This window comes from Toxotes jaculatrix, chromosome 10, assembly GCF_017976425.1.
Source record: "Toxotes jaculatrix isolate fToxJac2 chromosome 10, fToxJac2.pri, whole genome shotgun sequence".
NCBI lineage: Eukaryota > Metazoa > Chordata > Actinopteri > Toxotidae > Toxotes > Toxotes jaculatrix.
The window spans coordinates 8593950-8616518 of record NC_054403.1 but is presented as its reverse complement, the minus strand read 5'-3'; the positions used below and the strand labels follow the sequence as shown (position 1 = coordinate 8616518).

The 22569-nt window shown below is 42.8% G+C and overlaps 3 protein-coding genes across 3 annotated transcripts in view; all 3 read right to left on the bottom strand.

The window, feature by feature from the left end:
• Positions 1-838: 838 nt before the first annotated feature.
• On the bottom strand, positions 839-21943 carry LOC121188198 (type-2 angiotensin II receptor-like). Its single transcript, XM_041047814.1, has 4 exons — positions 21933-21943; positions 14715-14717; positions 3822-4007; positions 839-3245 (listed from the first exon to the last, which is right to left on the bottom strand). Exon 4 carries the CDS (start codon positions 3177-3179, stop codon positions 1911-1913), a length of 1269 nt encoding a protein of 422 aa, XP_040903748.1. The 5' UTR covers positions 3180-3245; positions 3822-4007; positions 14715-14717; positions 21933-21943; the 3' UTR covers positions 839-1910.
• On the bottom strand, positions 8834-16535 carry apool (apolipoprotein O-like). The gene is made up of 11 exons (XM_041047813.1): positions 16499-16535; positions 15511-15609; positions 15305-15430; positions 14730-14784; positions 14014-14112; positions 12606-12697; positions 12385-12501; positions 11817-12024; positions 11490-11732; positions 10981-11133; positions 8834-9453 (listed from the first exon to the last, which is right to left on the bottom strand). Exons 1-11 carry the CDS (start codon positions 16508-16510, stop codon positions 9365-9367), a joined length of 1293 nt encoding a protein of 430 aa, XP_040903747.1. The 5' UTR covers positions 16511-16535; the 3' UTR covers positions 8834-9364.
• The window catches only part of si:ch211-26b3.4 (connector enhancer of kinase suppressor of ras 2), a 56206-nt gene continuing 53576 nt past the window's right edge, over positions 19940-22569 (bottom strand). Inside the window, exons 22-24 of the mRNA XM_041047812.1 lie at positions 21501-22254; positions 20266-20528; positions 19940-20149 (exon numbers count right to left, since the gene is read on the bottom strand). Of these exons, the coding sequence (XP_040903746.1) occupies positions 19940-20149; positions 20266-20528; positions 21501-22254 (1227 nt within the window). The remainder of the gene's footprint in view (positions 20150-20265; positions 20529-21500; positions 22255-22569) is intronic.

The window sequence follows — 22569 nt, the reverse complement described above, 5'->3', positions numbered from 1 at the left end:
AGAACAGTAGCCTGCATGAGTCATCAGTCTCTGTCAGAGCCATTTTTCCCTCGGCTCAAAGAGATCATGGGCGAAGGGACTTGGGGGCTCTGTCTGGGTAAGCAGCCAGGGGCATCGTACTCACTGCTTCTGCATCACTTCAGCGCCATCCAGTGGTAAAATCTGGAAGATTCATGAGGAAGGATCCACAGCAAGGAAACCTTCGCAGGATGTTTTTCCTTCCTTTTGGGTGCTGAGTTAATCTGTAAAAACATCACCACTCCTGTCATCCTTCTTGGTTATTAAGTATGAAAAGGAAAAACACAAAATCTCTTCAGCATTTCTAGCATTAGCCTCTTAACCTTCTTGTCTATAATAATCTCATAGCCTTCACCAGTGCAAAACAAAATTACATCATACTCCATTGGGTCTCAGCTCACAGAGGCAGGCCAGGGTCAATGCAGAATGATGTGGATCTATACTGGACACAAATAGCAGACAGAGATACATCATTGATTAGCTGACGGCTCCCTCAACCAACACAAGTGGCCTGACTGGAATGCTTCATAAGGACATTAGTGTGAGATTATGATATCTGGCCTTGATATGTACGGAATCCATGTGAGGCATTCTGGGACAGGACGAAACGGGGGTAGACTAAATGTCCATCTGCCAGGCCGACAGTAATCCCAGTACTCTCATTCCCAGGTGGGGGAAGCGCTCAGCCACAGCTGTTGGAGGGTAAGATTGGGAAAAGGAGCATAAAACAAAATCGATGCCTGTGTGGAACTGGACCAAAACAATTCAACAAATATCCCATTTTAGAAGATAGAATTATATAAAACAATAAAATGGCATTTTTAGAGATTTATTTTATTATTTTTTTGGTACTTTATTTCTCATTCAGGCAAAGAAATGCAGTGATTGTTATTTCTTGTAGCTTATTTCTAAACTATCTTAGGATAGGATGATACAAAACCTTTACAAGTTACATGATTACACAAATAATATCTTGGTCCCAAAAAAAGAATAGTAAAAGTAGCACTGATGCGACTGCTTAAGAATTATCCTTAAATAGCTTTATCTCATTAATCTTTTAGCCTGCTGCAGCCTACAAAGCCAAAATGCAGTAACCACACATTTAGTCAAAATGCAATTAAGAGATTTTTTTGACATCTGTCTTATCAGAAAAAATATTATGTCACAGAAAAGTATAATTTTAAAGTAAACTGTATGTAAAGTTTGCATGACTACAAAAAGTTAGAAAGCTGAAGTTAGCTGCTGAAACAGCTGCAGCCCACATGATAAATTTACCCACTGTCTCTTCTTCTGTAATTGAAAAATCAGTTTTGATCATTCAATATGTTAGTAATTATGTTTTACATCCCATATGAATGAGGCAGTTGCTACACCGTGATGAAGAAACACAGCAGCTTTTATCTGTGCCCTTAAACCTACAAAAACTGATTCTTTTTCTTTTTCGTGCTCACTGGAGATCAACAGAAACAAGTTGTGAACACAACAGCTAAATGATGAGCTGAAGCTGAGTAGAGCTGCAGATTCAGCGAATAATTCATCACTACAAGTGACCCCCTTTTACATCGTCACAGTTCTCATATTGTCGTGTTGCTGCTTTAGCTGCTTTAAAACTGTCCAAAGCACGAGAGTGAAACAATCTGCCTAAAAAGACCTTACATTTAGAGTTCACGTGTTACTCAAGTGATAAACTTTAAACCCTTTTTTTCTCTAGTTACTTTTTTGCTAGCTTTGTAAGGCAGAGTTGAGCTCTGCTGGAATTTTACTCAGTCAATTATAGCAGCAGCTCTGTCTCACACATCCATGCTTATTGGAGTTCAGCGGTCATTTGACGTTCATTCTTTGGGGTGTGAAGCGAGTGGAGGGAATGGAAAGTTTCCCCCTCTAGGGGCTGGTTAGGCAGGGCCAGTGGGCTCCACGATCGCCAGGTCTTTCAGGTCACTGAGTTTTCGGGAGAAGGAGCTCAGCCTGGTGCTGAAGGAGCCCCTCTTCTGGCTGTGATCTTCCCCACGGGCCTTCAAACAAGCACACAGACCCTTGCAGAGGCCCCCGAGACGGCCCCGGAAATGGTTCCCGATGAAGCAATAGAGCACGGGGTTGATAGCTGAGTTAGAGAAGCCCAAGCAGAGGGTGAGAGGGGTGAGGTTTTGGATGGTCCAGTTTACCCAGCAGCTGTCCAACCAGCCGTCGCTTCTCAGCACATCCATGAAGGTCACACAGTGAAAGGGAAACCAGCAGAGGAAGAAGGCCAGGACCACAGCGGCTACTGTCCACAAAACCCGCTCCAGACCCCTGCCCTCCAGGGGTCTGCTCCCACTGGAGCTGGGGCTAACACAAGGGGTTGGGGGTCTCTCTGGTTTACTGCAGCTCTCCTGAGACTGAAGGGATTTAAAAGAGGGCATGTTGGGGGTGTGCGACGAAGTGTGCATTCTTACCAGCCCTGTGTCAGCCAACAAATGTCTACCAATAGCACAATAGCAACAAGAGATGACAAGCAGCGGCAGGAGGAAGGCCAGAATGATCTTCATCCAGACCAGGGCCAGATACCACTTATGATCAGGATAGAAAATGACACAAGCCTCCACATCAAGCTCTTTGAGGTAGTGTGTGTCCCTTAGAGCCAAGGTGGGGGCTGAGCAAGCACAAGCCAGAACCCACAGCACAATGCACAGGAGCCGGGCACGTTTGGGGTGTCGGGCACTCTGGGAGCGGAGCGGAAGCACGATGGCCAGGTAGCGGTCCATGCTCATGGCTGTGATGAAGAAGATAGATGCATAGAGGTTGAGGTTGAGGATTGCCCCACAGATTTTGCAGGCCATCCGGCCAAAGGGCCAGCTGTAGCCCCGGGAGTAGTAGATGGCCCACAGCGGGAGAGACAGCAGGAACAGCAGGTCAGACACACACAGGTTCAGCATGAAGGTGTTAGCCACAGTTCTCCTCGAGGCACTGGCATGAGCCAACACAGCCACCGCCAGGGTGTTGGCTATAGTTCCCAGCACGCAGATAATGCTGTAGATAGCGGGGATGACTGTGTTCATGGGTAGAGGAGGCCAGTCTGTGCAGGAGGGGACATAGGGGGCCAAAGAAGTGTTCAAATAGATCTCTGTCGTTAAATAGGGGGAGGAGGTGGAGTTGAAAACGGAGAGGTCATTTGGGATTGCCATTATGGAACTGGATGTACCGTTGCGTCACAGAATTTGACTTCCCTCCTTTCAGTTTTCCAAGGTCGGCTGGAAATACAACAAAACAGGGAGTATTTAAAATTCAGCAGCCTTTTATGGACATAGAAAAAATGTAATCTTTCGTTGGCCCCAGTGTTTATTAGCTGTCCCTCTTGATAACTAATCACAGCAACAATATATTACACCATTCTTGAAGTTGGGCCGTAATGAAAGAAATATGAAGGAGTTGTAATAAGTTGGCTGCTCAGAAACATGCATTTTGCATTAATGACTGAAATAAGCTTTTGAAACGTTCATGATTTAGATGAGAAAGTGTCAACTCAATTTTTGATTTAATAGTTTCTCAGGAATCTTAAAAACAAAGCCACAGAAACTGATCCTCTAACGGTCCAGAGCAGCAGAGGAATGCCTTACTAATCAGAAAAAACAACAAATGGAATTTAAAGCAGACAATCACTGATATAGGGGAAATTACATCTTCAGATAACTTGCACATCTTCAAATACAAAAAAATAACATGTACTAACAATAAGAAGGTTTAAGTGCCAGAAAAGAGAAGATAAATCATCAAATCAAACCAGACTTAATATATAATTTCTATTTATTTAAAGGAATGAATTTTACCCGGAGTTTTTGGGCGTCCAGTCCAAGCAGTCAAGTGGTTTTCAGTGCTTCTTTTGGCTAAAGTCCATGTCTTGAGATTTGCTCCTAAACCCCTCTAAGTAAAATCTGCACAGCTCAGTACCCAGGACCGTATCATGCCTCTGTGTTTGTGTGTGAGTGTGTGTGTGAGAGAGCGGATTGGAGGCTCTGTGAAACCAGATGAGGTTGGGGGTCTTATAGCCCTCTGGAGCCTCTTTATTATTGCACAACAGGGAAGTTGCTACACGTCACACCTTCATCATTACCAGGGGGCTGGACTTACCTGGACGCAAGCCAGTCTGCAGAGAGAAACTTTCACTCTCTGTTTTTCATTCTATCCCGTTTTTTTCTGCCTCCCAGAATCTCTACCAGAAAAGGCCAAAAGCTAAGATAATCAAGTCAAGATGTGCGTTACAGTAAAAGCTGCATCTCAAGCGATTGTAGACACGCAACCACATGCTATATCTGACCATAATGAAGAGGACACCGGTGTGTCTGAGGTGTCAAACTTAAAGCCCTAAGTGTCCCCGTCGGGGCCTCTGACCCAAAGAATGGAAGCTGTGTGTTAATTAGCAGAGCCTCGCACTTTGTGTCATATTCGTTCTGCCAGCGGTCAGATAAGCCATGGGAAATATTTACTGTGTCTCAGAGGAAGTCAAGCCCGCCACTGGGGCAGAAGGAGGGGCGGGGTGGGGGGGGGGCACAGTGTGGAAGATGAATGAGGAGGAGGACGAGCAGATACTGCAGGGAGTGAACGAGAAGATGAGAAGCAAAGAGGGAGAGAAAGAGGAGATTCCCTCCAGTGGTTTTTCATTAAAGCCTCTGGTGAAAGTTAATGAGGGATGCGTGCAAAGCTCTGAGACTGATTACATCACAGCTCCTTTGATCAACAGTGAGAGCATGCATCCATCCCTGTGTGTTCACACGCATGTGCGTGCGCACGTGTGCGTCTATGCTTCAATACTTGTGCAACTGGATGTACTAAATCTCAGACTGGCTTGCATGCAGCGACGCAGAGTGCTCGCCTCTGTTTACGTGTGTGTTCTGCTGCGTGTGTGTGTGTGTGCGCACGCTGCTCCATTGAGTATCTATCAGTAGTTAATAGCCGTGGGAAAGCTGACGATGAGGATGACGGATGAAGGCTAGACAGGGAGAAGCAGATTTTGAAAGCCTCAGATGAAGAGCTCCGTCGCTGCCTGTTTGCAGAACATGAGAAATTGGGAATGCGCTGTATGTTGCAGAACTGTTAAGAGGGGATACTTATGCTTTCCAAAACGGAAACTTCATAATGCAGTGTTCTTCCACTGGCATGCTGGGTATGCGCAGTTGTTCTCTCTCACACACACACACACACAGACGGAGGCCAAGGACCCTTAGTCATAACATGCAACAACTAAAAACAGAAATTTATGGTGTCATACTGGCCAACAGAAATAAATGATGATGGAAAAAAAAGGACAGAACTATGTCTCTGCCTCTTTCCATTTGGTCTTTTACTGTTCTTGAATACATGTTGCAGGAGCTTGTACCAATATCTGCTACTTTATGCTTGTGCTTCACTACATTGGAGGGATTCTGCTCAGGTGCATCCTGTTTGCTTTAATTATCACTTGAGATGTGTCTGGAACTTAATTAGAGTCCACCTGTGGCAAATTGAACTGAATGGACAGACCTTGTGTCTTCTTGACAAAGTAGAAGGTCAATTCAACTACTTTGTCAAGAAGACACAACATAAATTCCTGAAAATATATATATATATTTATTTTGAGGGAATGTTGAAGTCTTAACTCCGCTCGATTCATCTGACAGCTATAGTTACTGGTTATCTTGCACACTGACATTCAACATTCAAAACATGTGAGCGGTTTATAAAACATGACATGTTCTTACAGACTAGACCACACAACATTAGCCTTCGCCCCCAGCTACAACATTAAAGTCCTGCTTACACACATCAGGAATATTAAACCAGTCATTTAATATATGATGATGTAACACTCTGAAAGAGGGTATTCTGCATAATCCTTTTATTTTGAATACATTAAGAACATTTTGGCGATTTTAGTTCTAATTAAGTAACAGTGTTTAGCCATGCTAGCTGCAATTTCAATTTTAAATTTTAAATTTGTCCAGTACTTTAGTTTGGGACCAAATACTTGAAAAACTAATAACAAATCTTAGAGCTGTACTTTATGATTATTGCTGATTAGCAAATATTTGCATGCTAACACAATAAGGTAAGAGAATATACTCAACATCAGCATGTTAGCACCACTGAGAGTGTACAATTAGCTAAAGACACCATCGTCTCTAAACCACCTCACAGAGCAGCTGACAGGGCTGTAACAGAGCATTTTTACATGATGCTGTTACGACTTATACTGAAGTCAAGGAGGCTGTCCTCCTCCTGTGATACAGGGAAAACCTCAGACATTCAAAATGAGATGACTGGTTCAGTTTTCTACTCATGCATTCAGTCTATGTTACTTTCACTTGTTTTTTGTTTTTATCTCAGAGCTGCCTCTGTTTGCTGTTTCCTTTGACCTTTGTCAGCATTTGGATGCGGAATCTCACTTTATCCTATTTTCAATCAATTCAAATTGGTTTGCAGAGCACACAGATCCTTGTTTCACTTTTTCAGGCATTAATTGTTCTACCGAATTCAACATCTGCTCATCTTTTTTTTTTTTTTTTTTTTGCATGTCACGCACAAAGTGAGAGGCTGACTGATTAACAGTTTGAGCATGTGTGGGAGCGTGTGTCTGTACAGGCAGTAGATAAGAAGAGCAACGGAGCAGAGAGCATCAGACCTCAACTTACAACACAGCCCTTACCGGACATCAATTTCCCAGCCAATTTATTATTTTTTTTTCTGGATTAAAAGCATGACATTTAATTTCTTTGCTACTGTAGTTTGTCAAAAGTCTTTTTCTCTCCTCTGCACTCATTAAACGAAATGTAATTATTACATAGCAGTCGATGCTTCTGCAAAAGTTAACGCAGCTTATATATCAGCAGTCTGCAAAACTGCCAAATTAATGAATTCATTTTAACGAATAACACGCACAGTGACTGTTAGCGTACATTATGTGCAGTATGTTTCCTCTGTACAGAAAAAAACTGCCAACGTCTGATTTTATCTACACAGGAAACTGTACAAAAACATGCACGTACTGTGTATACACCCTGACTGAACACAAATAAAAAGGAGGAAGATGTGCACAAGTAAACATATACAATGTTCACAAACACCCTTAAATGGCTTACATAATTGTTGTGTTTATATTTTTTGCTGATAAATGTGCCATGTGTTTATTTGATGGTGGGGGTCTCCCTCATTAGCCGGACCCTGGGAAGATAACCACTGCAAACCGTAAACCCTCGCGAAGTCCTCTGTGGAAAATCTGGCTCATGGAGGTGAAAGTTGAAAGGTCAGGGATGTGAGCCCCACTTCCTCTGTGCGGGGTCAAGAAAAAAAAAAAAACCTGAGAGAGTTCTGGACTACATAACAGAGTCCGCTCTAGTATTAGTTCTCAGGACATCGTCATAGCTGCAGCTTGTGTGGGACTCTGTGAGGAAAGGGGCCCCCATATGTGGACGGGACTCTTGAGGGAGGTGAGATGAGGCTATACTTAGTGTCACATCTTGTCAGTGGGGAGGCTCTGAAACCTCTAACACTGGCTCTCAGCTTATTGCAACAACATGTCCATCCTTCCTAACAAGTGGTGAGAAGAATAGATCGCACAGATTTCCAGCATTCCCACTTTCTCTGTTTCGTTCTGTTCTGAACTGAGTCAATATGTTCCATGTGGTTTCATTAACACTGTTGGGCTGTTGCTGAATAATGAATCAAAGAGACAGAGTTGTTTCTGGAGGAACTTTTTCTTTCTTTTTTTTTTTTTTTAGCAAAACATTTGGCAGTGTTTGCCTGAAAAACAGCACAGTCACACCAGCCCACGAGTCCCTTAACCCCTCAACTCAAACCAGAAGCACAAACTGTAGCTCTGATGCTACAGTGAGCCTGTTTCCCATATGTGTGTTTTTCTCCATGTTCAACAGGAAGGAAGATGAAAAAAGTATTGACGTCTAATTGATCTGAAATCTTCCTCCCTTTTTTTGTCTCTCATTCACATATGTGAGCGAGCACACACACACACACACACACACAGCGTCCCAAGGGTCATGACTCTGATCAACCTCGTGCAGATTTTATGAGGTCCAGGGAGCTCTGGTTCCTCTGAGGAGCAGTAAAGAAGCTATAAAGATGTTAACAGATAGCCTGGTCCCGCGGCACAAACTGTGTGCTCACAGAAATAAGCAAAAACATGTGGCACCAAAAATGCTTTGTACGATCAGACATTCTCAGGGTTGGTAAACACTCTTGTTGCTCAGACTTTCAGATGACTAATATTTGTTCAGGTACTGTACAAATGTTCAATTTATTATTAACCAAAAATAAATGGAATGTCCCAGATTTTGTTTCACTAATCCACAACGACTGCATCGCTCACTTGGGATCAGATGTTAGAGGCAGTTTGCGGTTACTTGACTGACCAGGGAAGCAGTTAAATCAGCCAAGCTACTGAATGAGTAGCTGATAGAGGAGTAGCTCTGTGAAGCTGTGTGTCGGCACAGCTGCACTTTTAAAGATAAATACTAATGTCAAGATGCACATGCTCACAGTATATAACCAAAGTATAAAAAAAACAAAACACACATTTCATTTCTTAGTAAAAATCAGTGGATCATTAGGATTCATTCAGACCCTTTGCTGAGCACCATCCAGATTCTGCTCAGGTGCATCCTGTTTGCTTTAATTATCACTTGTCTGGAACTTGATTAGAGTCCACCTGTGGCAAACTGAACTGAAAGGACAGACCTTCTACACACACACACACACACCTGTGTGTGTGTGTGTGTGTGTGTGTGTGTGTGTGTGTGTGTGTGTAGAAGGTCAATTCAACTACTTTGTCAAGAAGACACAACATAAATTCCTGAAAATATATATATTTATTTTGAGATCTTATTTCTGATGTAAATGAAAACAACTCTGGTCCGTCTTGTAATCATTACCAGCACGAGCAGTATTTCCAGCTTACCAAAGACGAGGGCTAAATTACAATAAATAAAAGCACCATGCGTTCATGACTGTAAAAGCTGTAGCGCAAAAGCCAGTAATTGTTAAATGACACAAACAGAGAGAAATTTTCGCAATCTGCCATCTGTGAATTAAAAGACTTGTAAACACTTGGTGGGTGTATTTTTTTTTTTGGTCTTTCCACATGAACCAACTGCCACAGCTTGCTACCATTTGAAATGCAAATGTACTTGGCTGTTATATTCCTGTGGAAATATAAATGATGTAGGCAGAAAAAAATGAGAACGGAAATATTGATAAAAGACTTCCTAAGTGTGCTTGCAAAGCAAAATGGCAATTTACACTAGATCATGATACAGAGTGTTTGTCAGCGTGGATGAGATGGCAGTGTGGGAATGAGGTTTCACTGGCGGCCGACTGTGGTCTCTCAGCTGCGTGTGCTGTACAGGTCTTCATCCTCTGGGCTGGACTGGCCAAAGTCCATCAGCGAAGGGTCTGGCTTGAAACCAGCACCCCCTGGAGGGCAGCAAGAGAAGTGCAACACCGAATTATTACATGTTAAACTTTCAGGGGAAGAGGCAGGTCCTTCTACCTAAAATGACAATGTATGCATCAGCAGAAAAAAACTTCATTTACTAAATTACAAAATAAGATCCCACACAAGTTCCTGTAACCACACAATTCTGCTTAGCTGATTCTCATAAGCGTGCAGACTGACACAAGCAGAAGTCACACCACATCTCCTCCAAGAATTTCCTGCATGGGCTGAGTCTTGTGCGTGTGTGTAGGTGTGCTCTTTCAAAATTACTTTGATTACACTTTATCAAGTACAAATTAAAACTGTCTTGCATCGCAGCTTAAAAAATGCATAACAAAATAAATGTATTACTAAACAGAAGGGATTGATATACCTTGCGTTCACACAGATGCATTTATGGGAGCACAAGGACTTCTGACATGGACCTCTGACTTTCAAAATAAAAGGATTAGACAGTGTTGTGGTGACAGCTTATCTGATTTATTTAAACCCACTAAAAGAAAACACGGCTTAAAATTTGGTCAGAAAATACTTTAACATGTATTATGTGCTATAAGCTGCATGTAACAGAGTGACTATGAATTTAAAGTAGACAATGTTAAAGCTCTATTTGACTATCAATACATAATTTACTTGCAAAGATAAAGTAGAGGTCACTACATATACACATGGTCAGTTTTAGAGCAGTTTAACGCTCACATCTCATCTCCCAACCACCCTGCCCTCACTGAATACTTAAGTTGTGCTACTAGCTAAAAGATTTTTTTTAAATAAATACATACTAGTCTTATCATTCACCAGTTACAATCCATGTATATTTTTCAATGTATTTGGATGCTACCTTGTCTTAGAGTACACATATGGATGCCATCTGCAGTAAGGAAAAACAGGAAATGTATTTTCTGAGGAGCACATAGATTCGGTTATTATTTTCCCACAGTGTCAGGCAACATGGGATCACTGCACTGAAATTGTCTTTCCATTCAGCTTAAAGTCAGGCTGCCTTGACTGTTACAAACTGTGGGTCCAGCGCTTGACTTTCACACTTCATATTCCAAAGTGATTCCAAATGTTGACTCTGGCAGAATTACATCAGATCACGCTCATGTTTTATTTGGTGAACATTATTCTCATCTAACAGAAGAGTCTCACGGGTTATGGTAAACAGCGGAAGAACTCATTTTCTCCTCAATCTATTCAACTGTTAAAATATAGATGGGTTCTACAAAGTCCAGGGGCGGTTTGTGTTTGGCTGAAAGATACGTAACCATCCACATTAAGGAATGAAACTCAGTGCACAGCAGCTTTTTTTTTTTTTCATGGGTTTCAGAGTTGAATTGTGACGTAAAACAAATATAGATGAAGACCGATAACGGCATGTTCAAACCTCAGCTGAAGCCTGGATAAGAGACGCCCCATCTTGTAACAAGAACAAGAATTCAGGTAATTCTCAGAAGTGATGCAGTGTGCGTCAACGCCCAACTAATGAACGGGAGCAGTGGTACCTGTGCTGTTATCTGCTGTAGGCTGTTCAGGAGCTGGAGGTGGTGGTGGTGTGAGTGCTGAGGTTGGGGTCTCCTCCACGGCAGGGACTGGCGTCTGCTCGGCTAATTCTGGTTGAGCAGTGGTTTCGGGCACAGCTGAGTCAACAACTGGTACTTTGGTGAAACCAAAACACAACACAAGGGTGAGCCACAGGGATGTGAACTGATGTGTTTCCATCCTTACGAAAACTATCGCCACTTCAGGCTAAAGTTATTAATAGTGATGCAGTTTAGTCATTTCAGTTTAGTAAAGTGTACTGATCAGTTCTAGTAAGAAGTAACGCAAGAGATGCACAAACTGCTTTCATGAACTTTCTTCTAAACACTGGATCTTTCACTTGAACTGTCTTTAAGTATTTCCTTCTGTACCACTGGCTGAAAAGTGATTTTCAGGAAGATTCACTCTGGAATCATTTTAATCTTGCATTACTACTGTTCTTTGACATCGTCAGGCAGAACATCTCTAGTACCTGCTGGCTCGTCTGAGGCCTTTGGAGCAGGCGGTTCTTCAGAGGAAGAAGCAGACACGGGTGGGCCAGCCTCTACTGTCTCTGGGTCTGAGCTCGCCGTGGACTCGGCTGGGCTGGCTTCATTTGAGACGTGCTCTGGTGCTTGTTTTGTGTCTGAGGGCTCCTCATTTTGAACAGGGGCAGGTAAATCCTGAGAGGGTGGAGCAGCTTCTGTCTCTGCTGACACTGAAAGTACCAAGGGATCTTGACAGGAGAGGAAATACAGCACATCATCAGTAGATGTGATTGTGTGTGAAACACAGAGGTGGAGACAGAGATCAACGATACCTGTGCTGGTCTCTGCAGGGGCCTGGTCAGGGGGGATCTCTGCGAGTGTTACTGATGACGAGTTGATGGGTTCATCGGAGACAGGAACAGACTCAGCTGATTCCACCTCTTTTTCTGGGACTGTAGCACTTTGGGGTGAGCTGTCCGTGCTGGAGCTGAACTCTGAGGCCTCAACCACTGCAGACTCTGGATCTGACACTGCAGGCGACTGGGAATATGCACAGCACAGAATATGCTTTCATTTAAAAATCACAAAAAGTTTTCCGAGCCACATATTTAGCACAAAAAACAAATTCCAGTACCGACAATCAGCAGCAAGGTGCTAGGAAAGGAAATGGAATATGACCTACTGACAGACAGAAGGGATTTTTTGAACAAGTCACCTATGTAAATGGAAAACAAGTCAGTGGGACGAGACGTTACTATTAAATAGGTCGAAGTGCTGTTTTGGTCTTAGTCACACACACCAAAACAGCTTTAAAGTAGTTTCTAAATTAAAAGCAGGAGGTTGAATCCATACACGATTATCTTAATAAATCACACTCAGATCCTAAATGTGAATGTTAACCTGTGGTTGTGAAGCAGTAATCTCTGTGGCAACAGGCTCCTGGGGCTTGGAGGTGAGCAGTGAAGACAGCGCGGCGCTGCTCCACTGCCCTGCAGCGTACACCTTCTTACCTGTCACCTTGGGAGCAAAAAAGACAGTAACAGCATTAAACTCTGAGAAGAATGAGGTTTGTAGCGGGTGCTGATGGGGTAGTTTAGAAAAAAAAAAAAAAAAGTAGTTACCTTTAACACAGCCACAGCTTGGGCCGGGTAGCATACTGAAGCTCCTGCACTCATCAGGCCCAGTGGAAACGCTAACCTCTTGAAACGAGAGCCTTCATTTTTTTTTACAAAGAGGAAAAAATGTCACAGATTAGATGATTAAGGGCAACTTCACCTGGGACTGCTATATTCAAATGGGTCACGCACACGCACATGGGTAAATAGAGCTTATTTAGAAAGACACAGTAACACAGGTTAAAACTCTGTTGGTGGTTCAGAACCCTGTTCCTAACCCAGTCTGAACTCAAGCACTGCTCAGATTTAGTGTACAGGTGCCTGTTTTATGAATGGTATCTTCATTTAATAATATTACTGTGTAAATGTTATTTAACCGACTCCCCAAAGACAGAGAGACAGACAGGGTAAGACAAAAACAAGGCGATCCCAGAAATCTGAAAAAGAAACTTGACTCGTTCCTTATGTGTTGTATGTTTTGGAAATTTTGTGGTTTAGCAGTGGGCTACAAGTAACTTCAGTGGAAAACTGTGGTCTGTGAATGTTGAGCACCAAAAAGTAACCAGTGACAGATGTCTCATACGAATGGGTCAAACCCGGGTTAAATGCACATTAAATGAACCTGCGTCACACCACGGTGCAAAGGGAAATATCAGAGCGCTGCCAAGGAAAAGGAACAAAGGCCTTTGATCGTCACATATGTTCTACATAGGGCTGCGCGTCAGAACCTCAATACTCTTTGAGCTTCAACCAAATTGTGTATGTAGCACTGAGCATCAAAGGCTGACACCAAATGTTTGGTCCGATTTTTTTTTTTGTCTTGTTTACTAATTCAATATATAAGAAACCCAGTTTATATTCAGCAGGTTAGGATACTGAAAGAGTATTTTTTTGATATGACTGAACAAAACTCATATATATTGAGAGTAGTACTGAAAATTTGAACCACACGCTGCCTTAGTGCCGCCTGGTTAGCTCAGTTGGTAGAGCATGAGACTCAACCTCTCAGGGTCGTGGGTTTGAATCCCACTCTGGGTGGCACCACCTCCCATGGGCTCACCACCCGTGGAGGTGCCATAGGACTTCGGTGCATTGTGAATTGGGCGGGCTGCCCCCGTGACCTGGGCCTGGACCCAGATAAGAGGCAGATGATGACATGACCCTGCCTTAGTGCTAAAGCTAGTGGTGTGCACATATCAGAAAATGTAATGTTTTATGATGATCATATGCTTAAATATCGTGATATGATATGACACCACATGATTATTTATGATGACACACTTCAAAATGTGTTTTTTTTTTTTTTTTTTAACTGTAATGTTGTTGTAAGCACTAATAAATGGACAGATTAAAGAGGACTTTGTGTTCCCAGCAGACCCTGAAGTGTTTGCGATGTGTCAGGGGATCAGGTTACCTTTCCGTGCCAAGAACATGCCAAGCAGGCCAGCCATAGTGATGGTGCCAAATCTGGGCAGAAAACCTGGGGGAGGGTCTTTCAGGTAATAGTATGCATCTGGGAAACAGGAACACAGGAACACAGTCAACATGCTGACAAATATAAAATATTAATTTGATGTTTCTCAGTTCTGAGCTGACATCTAACCCTCACTGCTCATATTGTGACTTTAATTTCTATACCACCAGTAGCAGCAACAGATACAATAATAATAGTAGTTATTTTATGCACAGCAGTATCATAACATGATGGTGAAATTAAGATGGAAAAGTGCTTTGTCTTACACATTTTCTGAGGTTGGGGATAAAACATGCCCTGTGTAAACTCCACAGAGAAACATGCACAGGCACAAATCCCTCATTTTCCCTGCAGAATGGGATCTATGGCCTAATTCATCTTTTAACCTTACATGCAGTGTAATTTCTTGGAGAAGTAAATGAATACTGTTCCCCCATAAATGGCTTACATACAGTATGTGAGGTTTGTTTTAAGGACGTCAATAAAAACATGAGTTTAGGGCACCACCTTTGTACAAAGCACCTGAAAAAGTCATATAAAAAAATTGACTATATTATTCAACTCACTACTTTGTAAGAAGGTTATGAATTTAGGTTTTGAGTTTCATGGGAGGAGAAGCTATAAATGAGACCTTAAGGTACCTACTGTTGACTCACCCTCTCCTGCATGGTACAGATTAACAGTTCCCCTTTTCACAGAGACACAGGCACCCTGCAGGAAACCAGGAGCAAAAGTGAAATCACTACAACGTGCAATCAACAACTATCTAGAAAATACAGACACATATACATCTGAGTCAGTGTGAAGCGTTTTTCCCCCATGTTCCACGGTATCAAACTGTCAGATTTCTTTGCAGTGAACCTTACAGCTGCGAAGTTAACTGCATGTGCACTATTTCCTGTCTGACTCCTCAACTCACTACGCTGTTTGCAAAATCGTGACTGCACAGAGCTCTTGCAGAATGTGGGATTGTGCAACCACAACCACAAACAAGAGGAACAAAAAAAAAATCAGAGTTGGAAAACTTACATTGCAGGTGCAAGATAAGACCTCTTCAAAGTGTTTTAGCGTTTGTTCCATTTAAATAATTCTTATTTTACCCGTGTCAAAGGGTTCTTCTGTTTATGTTTAAAATGTGAAACAGGATGTGAATGTATGGCTGCAGCTGGTAGTGTCTGCAAACTTCAATTCACTCTGATGTACATCTGTAAATACACACAAATATAAATACCTTTACAGCCTGGGCAAATGGTAGAATGCTCTTTCTTGCTGTAGTTAACCCACTCTCAATAACACCTGGTGTCTCTGGAACAAATTGAACCTGAGCAGCCTGTGGCAGTGGGGTGTAGATGTTCAGCTGGGGACAGACGGAGAGTCAGCGTGTTATTATAAGATGCAACAGTTCACTGAACGGCAAGAAGTTCTCTTGTCCCATACCTTTTCTCGAGTAACCAGCCCATCAGCTGGAGCTTCGCTCACAGTGTACACACGGATGGAGGCTATTCCTAGCACCGTCGGGACGGCCACCATCACCACCTAGTGTACAATAAAAGCACGTTTCTGACTTCAGTATCTGAAACAACGCCAACCAGTGACAGACACTACCTCGCTGACAGACAGGTGACTCATGTGGATCACATGTGGGAAGAAGCAGATCATTTGCATTAGTAAAAGTAGAAAAACCACAATGTGAAAGTACCAGTGAAGTTAAATTAAGCACTATGCATGATTGCATGTGATATTTATGGACAGCTATTATTGAACCACTGACACATAGGTAGCATTTTTATGTTGCAGCAAGTTGAGCTGGAGCTCATTTTAATATCTTTGTGTGCTGTGTATTTTACATAATAAACCGCGTCATATTTTACACGTTAATCATTTATTTCGTAATTAAACCATTCTGTAACTGTAACGTTAGTGGAGTCGAAAGGTACCTCAACATTAAACACAGCGTTTGAATAAATGTGTTTAGTTATAATATGATATTATATGGAGATATTTTGCAGAGCATAAATAAAAACCATCGTTACCGATGTATACAACTATCGGCTGATGTGGATAACTTACAACCGCGTCGCGCTAAGCTAACGTTACCTCTAACTGTGCAAAATACTCTCTATTTTGTCTAACAAGACCAGAGCTGACAAATATTAAGAGCTGTCAGCTGCTACACAAGCCCAGCAGACTACAGCAGTGCTGTGTATTTAGCACTGACTCTTCACAGGGAGGCTAAGACTGCAGACACACTGTTAGCAAAGCTGTTTTCGTGCAGCTTAAAAGCCCGGAAAGTCACAGTGATCGGTTCAGGTTTGCATTAACGGCTGCGGCCCAGTCAACGTTAACGCTACATACGCGCATTCATTGAAAATATAAATTTCAAACAATGAAAAACTCTGCCCAAGAGAAAATGTCAAGCGTTCACCTTGGCCGCCATGACAGTGGTCTTCCTTCTTCTTTGGCCTCTGGTGAACAGTTAAGACTGTTTCACACCGCGGTCACCTACCGCCACCTAACGGCCTGAAGAGGCATCTGCACCAGTTTGGCATTGAGGTGATCTCATCCTGCAAACGCGTTCACACACTGTTCTGAGACCCTCAGTATACTATCGGTGATGACTTTTGTAAATGTGCATGCATGTAGCTAAACTTTAAAATATCGCATTTAGATTTTATTTTAATTTTCATGGAAGTATATATAACTGTTACTCTACAGGTCTACAGCAATTGTTCCGTGTTCATTGTAAATCTGATGTTTTTTAATCTGATTAACTGCAAATTTGTTAAACGGGTGAGCTCAAAGACATTTTAGAAGTACAGAAATACAACATATTGTATGGGCTCTTAGTTTATGTTGTGACCCCTGCCCTTAATTTGAAATCTGGTCGTCCTGGCAACATCAGCTCAGAACACTCCGCAATGCTGTTTCGATCAAACCCAGAGAAGGTACACATAAAGAGAACATAGCTCGTAGTGCAGAGGATTCAGTTTATTGAAGTCAAAGTTTAACAACTTAAGTTTACAATCTGTATTTTTTGTAATATATATTCATATATATGAAACCAAAAAAAGGCTACTTTAGGAAGAATAAATGTCATTTTCTTTCTTTTTTAATATCATCTTTAGTCAGTTTAATGTACAGAATAACAGTAAGCTAATATTATCCTTGAAAAAGAGCAATATGTTCCTTTTTTTAATGTCGCAGTGCAACTTACATCTTACACACCTGTGCAATGTACCATGAGGTGTACACCCCTGAAAGAACACACAGTGGAATCTCCCTTTTCGGCCTGTTTCTGCAGGTCTACACACACAAAGATCTGGGAGGGATAACACAGTCTGTGCCTACAAATCAATCTACAGTATGTCGCCTGCTCAGCGGAGCAGCGGTTGGAAAAAGAAGACCAACACTACAGATGAGAAACGGAGAGAGGTCTGCAGACTAAAACTGTATTGTAGCTCTTCTACAGCTGTGTGTGTGTAGGGTCGCCAGTATAGTCAGTCCATTGTTGCCAAAGAGAGGGTTGGGAGGCACAGGGAAAGTGCTTGCATCATTTAGTTTTCTTTGTGGTACTCTCAAATTAACCATTCAAAAAACATGAGCTATAACTCTGGGGTGTGTTTGATATTTCACAACAGTGTGACATGATGAAAAACTTGAACCTACACTCAGAGAACTACAGTAAAATATGAAGAATAAGTACAGATAGTGCTGGATGCAGCAGGTGCTACGCATGTCTCTCAGAGCTTTTCGACACTGGGGGGCACCATTTAGTCCTTGGCCTGATATTGCAGATGAAATGATTCATCCGACTTTCACAGACATTACAGACCAATTAATGTAGAGGTCTTTGATCGCCCAGTATCAACCATATGCTTGGAGGGAATGTCAAAAAAGCTTTTGTTTTAGAAGTAACTGTACTGTTGCCTCTCACATTAGATTCCTGAAACCTTTGGATGCGTGTCAGTCTCTCTATGTAAACCTAAAACATCAAACTGAAACGTCCTGATTAGATGCTAAAGAAGGATCTGCATTAGATCGAATAACTGAGTGGCAAGAAATGCCTCCCTCAGTTATTGTACAGTTTGTGTCTTCAAACACTATCTAATGAAAAAAAAAAGACTTCAAAACTATGAACATACAAATAAAAAAGTCATTCTTCCACAGTACTTTTGCATGTATCATGCGCTACAAGTCTAATTATCTTGCAATCATGAGAGGAAGATAAAAATTTAAAAAAAAAAAAAAAACACAAATGATCCACGATATTTTACCCTGTCCAATCAAATCAGTCCCAGGCCTTTTCTCATGCAACATATCACCAGGAGAAGGGTCAGCCGTGATGTAAACCAGTAAAAAAAAAACGGTCAATCAACTGTCAGTGGTGGTGGTTGTTGTTGTTTGCCTCCTAGTTGTTCAACTGCTAAACACCCTGCATCTACAGAGTGAAGAGGGGGACACTGCAAAACCTTGGCATAGAATACATCATACTTTACATTATATCTATGACACAAAACGTAAATAGATTTATATATTCTTCTATGTTTAAATATATTTGTAGACTGTACACAAATCTTTAGAAAATGAGACGGCAAATGCTTTTACCTGATATTTTGAACAGCAATGGTAAAGAGGCCGATGAGACATAGACCCTGTGATGCAGCCAATGAGATATAGAGATATAGAAAGTGCATTCTTTGTAGTGAGTGACTCCTTTGAAAAGAACTCTCTAGCTCTTGCATTCGCTGTTTAAGGAAAAAAAAAAAAAAAGAAAAATCAAAAAACAAATAGTTTTGCACCCACGCAAATACATACTCTCCGTCTTCCCTCCGCTACCTCTAGAAGCATATCACAGTGGTAGTGGAACGCAAACATTTACATCAGTATACACAGCAGTATACAAATATACACAAGTCGTTGAGGACTAGAGAGAAAGAGAGAGAAGAAACAAAGGGAAAATTAAGAAAAGAGAAGGAGGAGATGGAGAGAAACACAGAGAGAGAGGGAGAGAGAATGCAAACTGAATACGTAGAATTGCACTCTATCAGAGGAGCCTCCTTCTGCAGATAAAATTGTGGGTTTTTTTGTTGTTTTTTTTTTTTTTGTTTGTTTGTAACAGTTCACAGTTTGAAATAGTGTGCATCTTGCCAGCACAATGGTTTCTCAGTGCTCGTGACACTTGTTTACGTCAGCTAAAACAGATAAACCAGCATCGATGGCTACCTTTCACAGTCTTATACGAGAGTCACTGCCCTTACTTTCCCCACACTGTCCTGTCAGATCAGCCTGGAGTAACAGTTAGGTCCCTGTAAATCAGTGAGATATGCAGTGAGAGAAAAAAAGATAGAGAGAGAAAGGGGGAGAACTGGTGGCTCTGGGTGCAAAGTTCATCAGTACAAAAGTACAGTGCTGTGGTGAAAAGGATTCTCCTCTGTATTGCTGCTACATAGCTCCCCCTGCCCCCTAAAATCAATCGGAAAAAAAAAAAAAAAAAAGCGGAACCAATATAAAGGAACAAACGTGTTAAAAAGTCTCCTTTTTTTTCCATTTTGCTCGACAAGCGTGTGGAGTTTATGCTGAGTTCCATAGACAAAGGAAGATTAATGCTTTCTGTTCAGGCATGCAATAGGCACCCTGTGGGGTCCTCAGGATTATCAAAAGTTCATACACGCAGGTCTCAGACTGTTCCCTCTATGATATTTACACATCGTACAATGTGTGTTCCTGTGTGTGTGTTTGTGTGAGTGCGTGCTCAGAGTCGTGATCAGGGGAGAGGGTTTAGTTAATGTAAAGCTCTGTGTGTGTGTGTGTGTGTGTGTGCGAGTATATGTGTGTATCAGTTCAGTCTTTGCTTCTCCTCACTTTCTCACACATGTGTCTCAATGAAGGAGTGTGTGTGAGTCATGAGAGGCGCGGCCAGCGGGGAGAGGTCGTCCTGGCCGTTGGTGCCGGGGCTGAGCTGGCAGATGTCCGAGTAGAGCTCGCTGTGCCACTGCTTCCACTCTCTGAAGGTCTGGGAGCACAGGCCAGGGTCCTCCAGGAGGGCACAGATTACTGCCAACTCTGACTCTTTGGCCTGAGGGGAGAAAAGAAACACCAGGAGATTACCACACCGAATCCCCACACATCGAATTCTTCTTTAAATCCTCAAATCTGTGCTGTGTTTGCAACAGGAACCTCTCTTTGTGCTACCTTCAGGGTGCTGCGGAGGGCTCGCACCCGGTGTAGCCTGTCGTTGAGTAGAGGGTCCCTGGCTCTCTGGGTAAAACAGCGTCGAAGCTCTTGCCTGCTACAAGGTCTCGGGTCTCCTAGGGCCGTCACGTTAGCTTGCTCCAAGGCCCGGTACAGCTGCTCTAGACCATCTAATGGCTCTGGCTCACGGCCCTCTGACACTCGCCGCTCCCTTCCTTCTGACACCCTCCTCTCTCTGCTCTCAACTCTCAACTCCCGCAGGTCTGAGACAGCCAGGAGACAACCAGTAAGAGTCAGATTCATTATGTACAGCGGTGTGTGCTTATTCCTAACACAGCACAAAGAGAACTGCCTGTTGTCTTGTGCTCCTCCTCAGTGGCACTGTCCTGTCAAAGTGCCATTTTCAGATAGAATATAAAAACTTGCAAAGATTTTCTTAGACTTTTTTCTTCTGACATTAGGCCTCATGCAAGAACAACACACACAAACAGATGATTTGTTAGGAGATTTCAGAAAACATGTTGCATTCCAAATTCTTAGCTTTCTTGGGGACCCTTCATCATTACTGACTACTGATATGTACTAATGTAATACATCTACTTGGGGGGACCCCAAACAGTAGCAGACTTCTGAAACATGTCATCAGTTCAAGGTTATGTTTATAAGCATTTTTTTATAAAATTAATTCATGTCATTAAGTATCAAGCTGATAAAACGATGTTAAGAATATTTTTTTGAGCTGTTAAAGAGGGCCCAGGGTCTCATCTCAAGGAACCACAAGAGATTTTACATATTCACGTTACATTTTCATACAAAACAATATGATGAACTTATAAAATATGATCAGCTGTTGCATAGCTCTGCTGTTAAACCACCTGACCCAAACCTAGACTACTAAGTATATAAAATCATTCAAATTTGCTCCACCTTGTGAAATACAACAATAAAATACTACTTACATGTTGATGAGTCAATAATAATAATCTGCTAATATAACATTTAATATTAAACACAATGACCAAATTTCTGCATTATGGTGGATTTTACTTTTGATGCTTTAAGAACACTTGTATTTTGACAGTGTGGTATTATTACTAATTACAACAAAATTAATATGCAGTACATAATGCATGTGGGAAATTATAATGGATAGCACAATGTTCTTGACTCATTTGTTGTCTACTGCTGCTCCTCTCCTTGTACCGTACAGTCCAGACTGTGTGTAATTTTCTTACCCTCCTCACCCTCGAGCATGTCTGCAGCCTGCCCCTCTGCCTCTTCGTCCTCGCTCCTCTCCTCCATATGAGCTGAGGAGTGTAGCAGTTTCCCAGGCATTGGGTCCCTGTTCCTGGGCAGACTCTGGCTCCGCTGCTTGTGGGAGCGTCGGTGTGTGTGACTGTGTGTGTGTGGCCCCCGCTCCAGAGGGAAGGGCCCGTCCCGCTCCCTGTCTCTCTCCGCGGCATGGTGTCTCCGTACGGGCAGAGTGGCCTGCCTGCGTCTCTCCGGGGACATGCCCTGTCTGCCCAGCCCTCCGTAGAGCCCCATTTCTCCGGCCATGCTCCCCATCAGGCCTCCGTAATCACTCTCCCCCGGCGCTGTCTGGAGGAAGTGCAGCCCCGCGCTGGTCAGAGGGGTCTCAATGAGGTCCTGCCAGGAGCGACGCTCACGATGGGAAGAGCGGCAGCCGGACGAGTGTGTACTGGTGCTGCCTGTGCCCGTGCCCATGCCCATGCTGTCTCCACGCTGGTCTTCAGCTGATGAGTGGGAGTGTGTGGACTCGCTGGAGAAGTGTCGACCGTGCTTGGGCTCCGGGAAGGGGCTAGAAGAATTGACCTGGGGAGGGAGAGGGGAGGTGGAAGAGACCATCTGTGGAGGGATGGGGGAGGTGGAGGCACTCATTGGTGGAGGGAGCGGGGACGGAGTGGAGCGCATGAGGCTCATGGAGCTGACTGAGCGGGGTAACTGGTCGTAACTGTGGAGGAGGTTAGTCTGAAGGGCCAAGGGTAAGTGAGGTGGACGGGGTTGGTTAGTATGGAGAGGAGCGAGGAGGTACAGATAAAAGTTGACAGAAGGGTGAAATGTGAGCACAGATACAAGGAAAATGTGACCCGCGAAACAAGGAGGAGGAGGAGAAGGAAGTGTGCAAGCAAGGAGAGACGAAAGAAGAAGAAAGGACAGGAAAGTATAAAGGGCAGAGAGAGAAAGAACAGAAGATGAGAGCAAAAAAAGCAATGAGATGGCAGATGAGTAAGTCCAGGAAGGACTAACATGACTGTTGCATGACTCAGCTGGGAAAGCGTGGTG